This window comes from Paralichthys olivaceus, chromosome 19 (genome assembly GCF_024713975.1).
Source record: "Paralichthys olivaceus isolate ysfri-2021 chromosome 19, ASM2471397v2, whole genome shotgun sequence".
NCBI lineage: Eukaryota > Metazoa > Chordata > Actinopteri > Pleuronectiformes > Paralichthyidae > Paralichthys > Paralichthys olivaceus.
Window position 1 is genome coordinate 18,773,732 of NC_091111.1, and position 11,367 is coordinate 18,785,098.

General features: G+C 41.5%; 2 protein-coding genes across 3 annotated transcripts; both read right to left on the reverse strand.

Annotated features, from left to right (window-relative positions):
- Positions 1 to 735: 735 nt before the first annotated feature.
- uts1 (urotensin 1) lies at positions 736 to 2,861 on the reverse strand. Its single transcript, XM_020105024.2, has 2 exons — positions 2,729 to 2,861; positions 736 to 2,342 (listed from the first exon to the last, which is right to left on the reverse strand). Exon 2 carries the CDS (start codon positions 2,337 to 2,339, stop codon positions 1,899 to 1,901), a length of 441 nt encoding a protein of 146 aa, XP_019960583.1. The 5' UTR covers positions 2,340 to 2,342; positions 2,729 to 2,861; the 3' UTR covers positions 736 to 1,898.
- Positions 2,862 to 3,600: 739 nt separating this feature from the next.
- Positions 3,601 to 11,318, reverse strand: mpv17 (mitochondrial inner membrane protein MPV17). 2 transcript variants are annotated; one of them, XM_020105029.2, is made up of 8 exons: positions 11,176 to 11,318; positions 10,154 to 10,233; positions 9,154 to 9,269; positions 8,264 to 8,356; positions 7,231 to 7,326; positions 5,289 to 5,321; positions 5,065 to 5,117; positions 3,601 to 4,698 (listed from the first exon to the last, which is right to left on the reverse strand). In XM_020105029.2, the coding sequence occupies exons 2-8, from the start codon at positions 10,224 to 10,226 to the stop codon at positions 4,629 to 4,631; spliced, it is 534 nt and encodes a 177-aa protein (XP_019960588.1). In that variant the 5' UTR covers positions 10,227 to 10,233; positions 11,176 to 11,318; the 3' UTR covers positions 3,601 to 4,628. The 2 variants fall into 2 exon arrangements, with proteins under 2 accessions (XP_019960588.1, XP_019960589.1); XM_020105030.2 differs by having other exon boundaries at positions 11,103 to 11,192.
- Positions 11,319 to 11,367: the final 49 nt, after the last annotated feature.

An 11,367-nucleotide genomic window follows, 5' to 3' on the forward strand; every position in this document is an offset into this window, starting at 1 on the left:
CAGCCGTGATACAGTTTGATGGAAAATGATTTATATTAAATCACTCGTACTGTACTTGGCTGGTTAGCTTAGCTTAGCACAAAGACTGGAAAGAGGGGGGAACTGCTAGCCTGCCTCTGTCTGAAGGTTTGTGTGTTTATCAGCAGGATGACACGAACAGATTTCAACGAAACTTGATTAAAACATGTTGAATGAGTCGGAGAAGATCTCATTACGTTTTGGTGCTGATCACGATTCTTTAACGTGGTGACATAGGGAACTCTAATGACGGCCGTTCCAGTTAAATCATTTCTCTAATCACGGCCGTTAAAGGTCAGTTTCATTTTCATTCTGAATCACGGGCAAAACATTAAAATGAATAAACTCTCAGCTGAAGCTTTGACACTGCTGCTTTGCTTTAAATACAAAGTGTTGCTGTGGAGTGAAAGAACACAGACTGACTGAAATCAGAAAGTTTGGAATCATGGAAACCCCCAAAAATCCAAAAACAGATAAAACCACTGAGCTGCTTTCATCTGCTCAAGAATTTGATCTTATTTAAATTTTTCTTCTGTGGATGTGGAGAATTTAACCTGATGTTTGTGCCACAGAAATTAATATATAACCAGAAATAACAGGATTCAGCCGTTACTAGAAATACGTCATAACTTGTCATCAAGTGATGGATGAGGACAGTATTATAAAGTTGTGTTTTATAATCTCTTAGTTCATTTACAACAGAATCAAATGAGAATGTTTTTTCTTTTACTCCAAACTTTTTTATTATAAAATATAAATGGCAAAAAGCAGATTTTTTTTTTCATTTGCTAAAACAAAGAGAACATGATCAGCGTCAGACGTGAACGTTCACACAGTAATATAAAGCTTTTTTTGTTGTTTTTTTTTAAATGTAGGTTTGCATGCTACAGTTGGTACAGTACAGGTGATGCTGCTCAACATGGGGGACAGAGAGAGGACAAAAGGAGGCTGATGGCGTCGGACAAAGGAGCGAACGTCAGGTGTTCCTCAGCCTCACAGGACAAACGAGGGGTTGTGACATTAGATCACGGAGCAATGATGTAAAACAAAGTTTTTTAAATCCTCCTCAGCACCAGAAAGTCAAATTTAGGCTTGAAACAGGTGAACTCTTGGTACCAATAAGAAATAATCTGATAAGTTTGAGTCTGAATCTGTAGATTTGTCTACGTTCATTTATAGATTCAGTCGAGGGTCAAATAAATGAAGAATGGAACTTGGTAACCTTTTTGTGAAAAGGTCAGAGTTCAGCCTCTTTTAATTCATCAGGGAAAATGTGTCTGAGTTCAGGTTCAGTAATTACATGATCCATAATGTAACTCTCATTATTCAGACTGATTTTATTGCCGAGGGTAAATATCACCATCCCAATTAACACCAGGGTCACTCGCCACACTGACGAGAAATGGGTTCTGCTCAAGTTTAATCAAATGTCAAACTTTAATTTAACCCAGTGATTAATTCAAATGCAAATGAGTTGATTCTTTAGTTAAACCATCCTCTGTGGTCACACATGAGCCAGGAAAGAAATTCATTCTTGACTGTGCACAGAAATTATAAAGAAGTGTGAAAACCAGTGATGAGGGACAGTTGGTACCTTTTGTCCACCAGGAGTCCGGTGTTGAGGGGATGGGGTGATTGAGGGGGTGAGGAAGGGGTGAAGCCAGTGGATGTGAGAGGGTGAGGGTGTCTGAGAAGTCCATTTCCATATTCTCCAGCAAAGTTTTTAAATAACACCTAAGGTTTTACATTTTACTCGCATATGCTGTGGTGCGTAATTTGGCACCATCTGTGCGTAAAATGGCACGGAGGGGAAGGCAGGCGCACGAACACACACTAATGTCAGAGGTCTCGAATGCTGAGACAGCGGTTAAAGTAAAGTTTTACTTCCCGACCTCGTCGAGCGCTTTGCGGTTGAGCAGAGCCTGCTCCCTCTTGCGCTCATCCTCGGCTATCTGGATCATATTCCTCAGCATGTGGAAGGTCAGGTCGATGGACAGCGGCGGATCCTCGCTGCGCTTCAGCAGCTGCGCCGCGGTCCTCAGCACCTCCTCCTCGCTCTCCTCCTGCTCGGCGGGCGGCAGGTGGAGATGCTCCGGGTTCCTGCTCCGAAGGAACCTCAGGATGTTGTCGCTCAGCAGGTCCGAGGCGGTGCTGTCCCCGGCGGCGGCCGCTCTGAGCAGCTCCTCGTCCAGTCGCTGCGTCTGGAGGCGCCCGCTGCCATCCAGCCAGCCGGGGAGGGAGCGCGGTCTGCCGGCGGCGGGGCGGAGGTGCGATGAGAGGAGGACGGAGGAGAGGAGCAGGAGGAGGGAGACTGGCTTCATGTCCTGGAAATGAAATGAGACTGGTCATTAGAGAAATGTTGAGGAAATGATCAAACTCACATTTAAATACAGAAGCTTCTCAAACTGAACCCTGAGGAAAGTTAGTGTCATTTCACTGAAAGAGAAATTCACATGTTTCTTGTTTCTGTCTTTAAATGTAAAAGTATGTTCCCGAGTTAAAATACAGGTCGAATGAATCCTGTCACTGAAATCCTGCTAAACTGAGATGAAACACATTTCATCATCACTTCCCCGAATAACTTTGACTTCACACGTGCACGAGAGCTGAATGTAAGAAGTCACAGGAGAACAGTGGAGCTGCTGCTCGTCCTCCTGCAGGAAGATTCAAAGACTAAACTTCAACAACTGAAACAAGGTGCGACACTCACGTCGCTGTGTCCAGGTGCTGCGGCTGAAAACTTGAGGTTTCCGGTGAGTCTCCGAAGTCCCAGTGCGCAGCGCAGCGAGAGGACGCAGCGTTTTATACGTGCAGCCTGCGCCTCTGACGTCACAGCTCGGAGCTCAGCGAGCGGATTGCAAAGTGGACGAGTGTCGAGACACAGAGGGAATGAGTCAGTCAATCAATCAATCAGTCAATCAATCAATCAATCAATCAACCCATTGAGTGAAGGAGTTGAGGTGAAGCTGGAAGGAGGATGAAGGGATGAAAGAATGAACGTGGGTTTGACTCTTTCCTCCTTTTTGAAAGTCTTGTTTTTTCTTTCCTCATGAACCTGAGTTGGTTTCTCTCTTTGTTGTTTCTGCAGAATGAATCTTTTCTGAATTTAAATTAATCAACGAAGAAGAAACTGAAACTTTTCTCAGGTCTGAGCCATCCGATTCCTCGGAGCTGTCCTTGGTGCTGAAGTGGTTGTCTATAAATCACAGGATCAGATTTGACTGAGACAGCGAAGCAGCGTTTAAATCCAACGATATTTATTCTGAAGACCCTTTTAACCCCGACTATAAAAATATCTACACACATACAGATGTAGAAATCGAAAAACTCACAAATCTCACATTTTGTGCATCATCACTGAAACTAAAATGTTTCATATCCCACAGAAGAGGCTGTTTGGCAGATTGTCAAAGGATTCATCCGACAGTTCTGTTTACTGTTCCCTGAAGAGTGTGTGTGTGTCTGTGTGTGTGTGTGTGTGTGTGGTTAATTTGGTCGACAGCCTCCACATCCGTCCAAACAAACACAAACCATCCAAAGCAAAGTTGGCTACAAAAGTTAGCGAGGTCAAACACAGACGACTCCACGTCAAGGAGAACTTTAATATTAATATTAAAACGTTTAACAAGGTATAACTAAATATGTATTACTACATACTTTATACTTCCTGTGTCTATTTTGTTGTTTTGTTGTGATAGAAAATTATTTAAAAGTCTTGAGAACTAAATCAGCAGTTTAAATCGGTTTTTATTGAAATCATTCATGTCTGTGCTCGGCTGGTTTGCTTAGCTTAGCACAAAGACTGGAAACAGGGGGAAACTGCTAGCATGGATCTATTCACAGGTAATATGATTATTATTGCTAATTGTTTTCCTTTGTAACCAGTCTTTGTGCTAAGCTATGCTAAATGGCTGCCATACAGACATAAGGTGGTTTTAATTGAATGCTGTTGAAAACTCATATTAACGATGTGACGTGAACTCAGCATCAGTCAGATATTCGTCACCTGAGGAAACGTTGTGACGTTCTCTACAAAGACTGTTTGCTTAGTTATCGCTCAGATTCTTTACATTTACAAGACAACACATATAAAACCTTTGTGTTCTCTTTCCTGAGGACTGTTAAAAAGACTTTTTGGGAAACGCTGGAAAACAGTAACTAAAGTAAAAGTACACAGAGGAGTCACATACAGAGAAAATAGATTAAACGATAGATTAACTGGAATATATTACGAGAAATTCATCAAAATACTGAAAATCTGATTATAGAGAAACAAAACATGGCAAAATTACCCTGCTAGAGTGAGTGTGAGTGAGTGTGAGTGAGTGTGTGTGTGTGTGTGTGTGTGTCCACTACCAATTCTCATTTCCATAATTAACAAACATTCACAGACAAATTCAAGTTTGACTTTCAAGTGTGAATTTGTCATTCAGAGAAGACGAGCACTTTCACTCGACCTTTATCAATGACTCAGTTTTACACGTCACAAATATCACAAGACGATCACAAGCCTAAAGTAAGTTACACACACACACACACACAATACAAAATGTGTGCAAAATCGTCGGCATCAGCAACAACAACCCAACAGGCTGCACCGTGATCGTCCTTCACATCTTATTGGCCTTCCAGCTCAGGTAGGAGTTCCAGGCCACAGCAACAATCTGGACCACGGCCAACCTGCGAGCCGGAAGAAATCCACGTGATTATTAAAGTTAAGAAGAAGTTCAGGCTGTAGGATATTTGAATACGACGTCCAATGAGCTCAGAAAAGAATTTCACAACTGACGCATATTTTAAAGGAGACGTACGATACTTGATCAGTTTCTCTTTCCTCTATTTCTGGATGTTTTCAAGTGATAACACAACCTGAATATAACGACCTGAATATGTCTCCGTTAAGAAAATAGCTTCCATAATAATAATAATAATAATAACGATTGAACTTTCAAACCGTCTCAGAATAAATCACAATTACATTCTCGTTCTTTGCACTTGATATAAACGTGATAAATGAAGCTTCTGTGCATTGACTCAAACATTCACCTGTGTTGAAGAGGAATGAAGTAGAAGTTTGCGATCTGCACCGGAGGCCAGAGCTGAAATGACAAACAGAAACCACCAGGGGGCAGTTTAAAACACACGAAACACAAATATTACACTTCAAGAGAGGATATATTTCAATCACTACGTTTATTAAAGAAAACAAAGACATTTAATTGACAAGCATGTGCAAAAAAAACAAACTAATACAAGGACGTAAAACTTACGTAGTAATTAGAGATGAGGGCGTCGGTGTAGTCCTGTAAAGAAAACACAGTTCAACTGAAAGAAGCTCCGAAAAACAAGGAGCTCGTTTAAATATGTCAAGATCCTGAGTTCTTCTCTGACACGTCACCAAGTTTACTGAAAACACTTTTGGTACTTTTTGCAAAATCCTGCTTCAAAACCAAACACATGAAGAAACGTTGACCTCATTGGTTCGACGTCTCCAGTGACTGAAGCCAACACGTCTATTTTAAATGTTGTACTTTTACATCAAGTTACAAATCAGTCGTCTCCCTTCTCTAACTTTAAATATTTAAATATTTAACTGTCGAGGTTAAAATAAGATAAGATCGACTTCATTCATCCCACACTGGGGACATCTGGACATCACAGCAGCAGAAGAGCATTAAGATGGAGAAAAATAATAAGAAAATAGAAATAGGAATAAAAATATATAGATATAGATATAAAGAAATTTCATGTAGTTCAAATGTATTAAATCGTGTTTCACTTGTTTTTGTTGGATGAGTCTCCGTCTCTTTGACTCCACAGTAAAAACGAGAGAACACAGTTAACACGCGATCTTCCAACGTTAAAAACCCTGTGTCATCTTCTTTAAAGGTCACGTCCACATGTCTCGACATATAAAAAACACAGAGCCAATGTTCCCCTGGTCGATTTTTTTTTGTTTTCCGGATCAAGTTGTTTTCCAATTACGGCCGAACAAGCGACTTCGCCACCTGAGGTGAAATTAGCAGCACGTCAGGAGCTCGTCAGAATCTTTGCTCCCAGACGCTGGAGGGAGCGAGAGGTTGTTCTCGTCTGTGATTCGCTGGTGACCTGACCAGGTGAACTCCGCCTCTAATAACGTGATATGATCACTCGTGTATTGTGTATGTGGAACACTACACATGCAAAACCAAGACGGCGTTGGAAGCGTCTGGAGGATGAATCGAGAAGACTTGACTGGAACTCTTTTAATCAAGCGGGCGTCTGATTGGTCGGCGGCTCCGTCGGCGGCTCCATTAATTTTCATCTCACATTTCCTCGGTGCCAGAGCTCGTTGTAATGAGCACATTCGTCATTTATTTTCTGTCCTTTCTGACATTTACCAGTTTGGCCTTTCAGCTGCCCGCGCCCCCTTTAGTAAATAATTGATGATGATCAGCGGCGTGTTGGGTAAGCAAGGCGGTGACGTTTGAGCAGCTGGCACAAGATGACAGTTAGCACTGACCTGACACACACACACACACACACACACACAGAGGAATGAGTCACTCTGGTTATTTCCACGGCCCCTCCCTCTCCCTCCATCACAGGAAACACTTTCTAATAATGATGGGAGGTGAGAGTTGGAGGTCAGACGCTGGAAAACCAAACTTCCTCCCTGCGTTCTCTCATTTTCACGTGTTGTGAGATAAAACTCACCGATCGTTTACTGCACAACTGACCGAGTCCAGCGTCAGTTACTGTCACGTCTTGAGTTTAAACACCAAGTTCCGTCCGTGCGTAAAGGTCACGCTGTTGTTTAAAACGACTCAGTGAGACGAGACGTGGAAACCTCTGCAAGTTAAACGCAGTTATTCGCGATTTGTATTTGAATCGACTGACGATTCAGCAAAACTGTCGAGTGAATATCAGGTTTGTGGTCTGGAAGTGTATTTTTTATTTTCTCTATTCCAGTGATTCATTTTCATTTACAGTTACGTAATTCTCAGTTATGTTCACAGTCCATCGTCATATAGAGGCCGTGGGTGGTCAGTGTGTGTGTGTGTGTGTGTGTGTGTGTGTGTGTGTGGTGCTTTTAATGCAGCGCTCATGAATACAAAATGTGCAGAGGACACATCAGGTCAAACACTGAACCTTTAACCCCGGTAAAGAAAAACGTGACCCAGAGCCTGAGAGTTTCTCAACATTTCATTTTCAAATTAAAAGTCAAATTACCCTCTTCAGCTTGGTGATGTTGTCGTCCAGCGTCAGTCCGTTCAGAGCGCCAGAGATGCCGAGGAACGCTCCCAGGAAGCACGGAGCGAAACACAACTAGAAGAAAAACCAGGATGAGAAACGTCCACAGGCGAAGACGGAGGAGACGTCCACGAGACAAATGAAGAACATGAAACAATGAAATTCATTAAACGTCTTTGATGAACTAGAGACAGAAACGATATCGAAGCTCCTGATGTCTGTGAGTATTTTACAGTCACATGATCAACAGAGAGTTCAACACTTTGCTTTGGTTTATTGAGTTTTTATATTTAGATAAATAAAAAGCTTTTATTGTTTTGCGTCCTCAGAACATCAGAGGTTTAATATGAATCTCACAAATATACATAGAGACATACATATCGATTTTCTCTACGCTGGATTTTGTATATTTTGCTTCACGCTGACGAGGCTCAGAGGAAACGTGTGAAACGCTTCATCAGACGCTGCATCGCCTTAAATCTTTCAAGTCACCAAATGGTTCTCGGGTTATCACGTATATACGGAGAGGCAGCGTACGAGCTAACACTTTGCTCTGCGTTAAATATTTATCAGAGCGACGTATTGAAAGCTCTGAAGTCGTCCTGTGGTGGTTTCATCTGTTCTGCTGTAGTTTTATACAATCAAACACCAGGGGGCAGAGTGGGCAGGGTCAAACAGCAGTATTTACTTTTACTCAAGTACGATAGTTACTGTGGTACTTTCACAGTTGGTAGTCGTTAGTGTACTTTTGTTTATTTGTACTTGAGTATTTTCTCCACTTCTGCTTTTGAGTCAAGTCAAATTTCTGTCTACATGTTTTTTTTAAATTCTTTTCTGTTTCAGTGTTTGAACAAATGAAAAACTACAATAAATTAGAACTAATTAATATTTTTACTACTGAACAAGTGTGTTTTGTTTTAAAGAAGAAAAGGAGGAAGAGGAGGGAGTGAAAAAAGAAGAGGAGGGAAAGAAGTTGTCGCAGTAGACGAAGCAGGAAAACTTTAATCGTCACCTGATCAAGCAGCATTTTCTTCATCGCTGCACTTTTACTTCCTCCAACGACGACTTTGTCCAGAACTTTGTACCAACTCCCGACGACCGGACCCTTTAACACACAAACACGTGTGATGACCGTGCTGACGTCCGTTCTCACCGAGGTCAGAGACTCTGAGGGAAACTTCATCCCGTAAACTAACAAACGATATAAATGATTTACACACGAGGCAGAATGAATTATAAAACAGCTGCATCTGGATGAATGAAGATAATTCTAGCTGCCGTGGAAACACTTCAGTGAAACATAGTAAACTGACCATTTCAAGACAAACGTCTTCTCTGCACAATGTAAAAAGACGAGGCGGCTGATTGGTGGAGCGTAAGACGATTATGGAAATATAAATAAACTTTGTCCTCGTCACTGCGATGAAGAGAAGGATTGTGCAGCTGTCACAGGTTGTGATGTGACGAACATACAAAGGACATGTGAATAAATCTACACGCACACCAGAATAGAAACAGACGTCACGTACAGACCTAACGACACGCGTGGATTTCACACGGAGCAGCAAACATGGATTTTGATTCTCTAGTGAATTCATAGATTTAGTTTGATAAACATGTTTCACATTTAAAAAATAATAATAATCCATGTGTCCTGAGCATAGAATGAAAATAAAGATGGACGACTCATTAATGACCCAAAGCATCTGGATCGCCACCTGGTGGCTGGCTGCAGTGCAGCTCATAAACCCTGCCTCCCCCGTGTTAGCACACGCAACACGGACCAAAATAACGTTTTCACTTTTCACGCGTCTTGAGTTACAGTTTAGGTTTTATCTGCTAACAACTCATCACCCTGATTTATTTATTCATGTTCATCGTTTCACCAAAACGCAAACTCACCACGAACAAGAACCCGATGCTCATCATCTTGGCCGTTCGCTTCACGTTGTGTTGAGCGAGTCCTCGTCTCTCGATCAACTGTTGGGAAATGACATCACCGAGTCCCACGAGAGACCCTGGGAAAAATCACGTTGTTGATGTTACGACAGATTCAAAATCACATTCACTGAGAGTTTGATTTAAATGAATTCCAAATAAACACAAATGCAACTAACTGATAAAAGATTAATTTGATGTTCTCGGTTCATTTGTTTGTGCTTTTATTGTTAAACTGCTTCAAACGAGTTAAATAACACTTTGTTAACTTCACTGACTGATTCTACTTCCATTTAAAAAAACACGAACAGACACAAACGTGTTTGTTAAAGGTTTTTTGTGAAGATATTTGTCGTCCAGCTCTTTAATTCAAGAGCCATCTTCTTTATCTTCTGTTATGTATTTATATATTTTTTTGCACTGTCAGTTCTCATGTATCAGGAGCACACTGCCTCCATCTAGAGGTGGTTTGATGTCACTGCACCGGCTCAAACTCACAGGTTACATTCAACATCAGTTAAGTGATTTGTGATTGAGATTTTTTCACTGGGAATCGTTCGTGGATCCTGATGAAAGAACAGATTTAGGCGGCTGGTATTTGATCAGTGTGATCCGGTGTGGATCCAGATAAAAATCTGGATTTAGTGAATATAAACGTGGTTCCATCAGAGTGTGGGCGACAGATTGAGCTCGAAACATGCAACTACCACCGACGTGAAGCTGATAAACATCATGTGGCTTCGGACATAAAGCTGCTTTTAATTCAAGGGGCCTGCTGGAGCCACCTCGGTGGAGGTGTGAGTGTAATTCTCGTGGTAACAGCCATTTTCTTCCCCTTGGTTCAAAGTTCTGTGTCAGTGTTGACTTAAAAAAACGGAGGTTGTTTCACAGAGCAAAGGCCGAAGATGTCGGGCCCCCGGTCTCTGACTCGTAGTTGGTTTAATATGAAGAGTGAGACACGTACCGGCCGTCACTATCTGAACCGTCCAGGGGTATCTGCTCATCAGGGCCTGGTAGGATCTCCACAGACCGGCCATCCTCCTCCTGAGGGTTCAAACACAGAGAAACTCTTTATCAAACACCACAAGATGAAACTACATGATCAGACATGTTAGAGAATAATACAACGGATGTTCAGAGTCAATCAGGATCAATCTCAAGTTGTGTCCCGAGTTAGTTTTAGTTTCAGGAGAGTAAAAGTGATTTAAGAGACGTTTGTTTGAATGTCGGAGTTTGACTGTGGAAGAATACATTTTTCTGAGGATTGAAAACATGAATAGCTTGTTTGTTTAAATCTGTTGGATTAATTATATGAACCCCCCCCCCCCCACACACACACACACAGGCAGCCAATGTGACTCAAATCAAGCGACCCTGCTAATCAGTGCCCTGACTTGATCCATCAGCCACAGAGTTGATTAGTTTAACTCGAGCTGCAGGAAGTTTTCCTCCAGAGAGAATAAGTCAGTGAAGAATCTAACATATAAAAAGAGAAAATCTGTTTCATAACCAGTCTGCGTTATAGATTATATACAGTCCAATGGATTCAAATGTTTATACAACTGAAATGAAGTGAAGATTTCATTAACCTGAGAAATGCATGGTGCCGAATAGAAAAGAAAATTCAACTGATTTATTAAAAAGCATAAAATATTTCCTGCCTCACACGATAATGTACAAATACTGAAGGACACGTTAAAATGTGGGGTTTTTCTAATGAGGTCTGGCTCAGCTCACGTTAAACGTGTAAAATCTCACACAGAGTTTTTATCGCAACGAACGAATCGAGTCCGAAACAACAAACAAGTCGTGAAATCAAAGAATCTCCAAGAAACAATGTTACAACTTTAAAATAAACAAATAAACAAACAAACAAACAAACACGTGATAAACAAAGAGCTGCAGCTCGACACCTTGTGATGCTTTCAGGGTCGATTCATAAAACACAGGAAATACAAATGTTCATAAAATAAAACGTGGACTCGCCTGAGACTCCTCTGACTGAGCTGCTGCTGCTGCGTTCACTGTCACAACGTCAGCTCGGACTTATGGGAGCTGGAGCTCTGTAGATGTGTCACTCTTCACAGGAAGCACTCGAGGAAAACGTTTTTTTTTTTGGGAACTCTCGGTTTGGACGAGGTGACAAAACAAAACACATGATTGTCATCGCGATATAAT

Excerpts from the sequence above, each read along its gene's own strand:
- uts1 (XM_020105024.2), bottom strand. The coding sequence starts at position 2,339 with ATGAAGCCAGTCTCCCTCCTCCTGCTCCTCTCCTCCGTCCTCCTCTCA.
- mpv17 (XM_020105029.2), bottom strand. The coding sequence starts at position 10,226 with ATGGCCGGTCTGTGGAGATCCTACCAGGCCCTGATGAGCAGATACCCC. Across the intron at positions 9,270-10,153 it reads GGTTCAGATAGTGACGGCCG|GGTCTCTCGTGGGACTCGGT; the intron begins GTACGTGTCTCA and ends GATTTTTCCCAG. Across the intron at positions 7,327-8,263 it reads AGAAAATGCTGCTTGATCAG|TTGTGTTTCGCTCCGTGCTT; the intron begins GTGACGATTAAA and ends TTTTTCTTCTAG.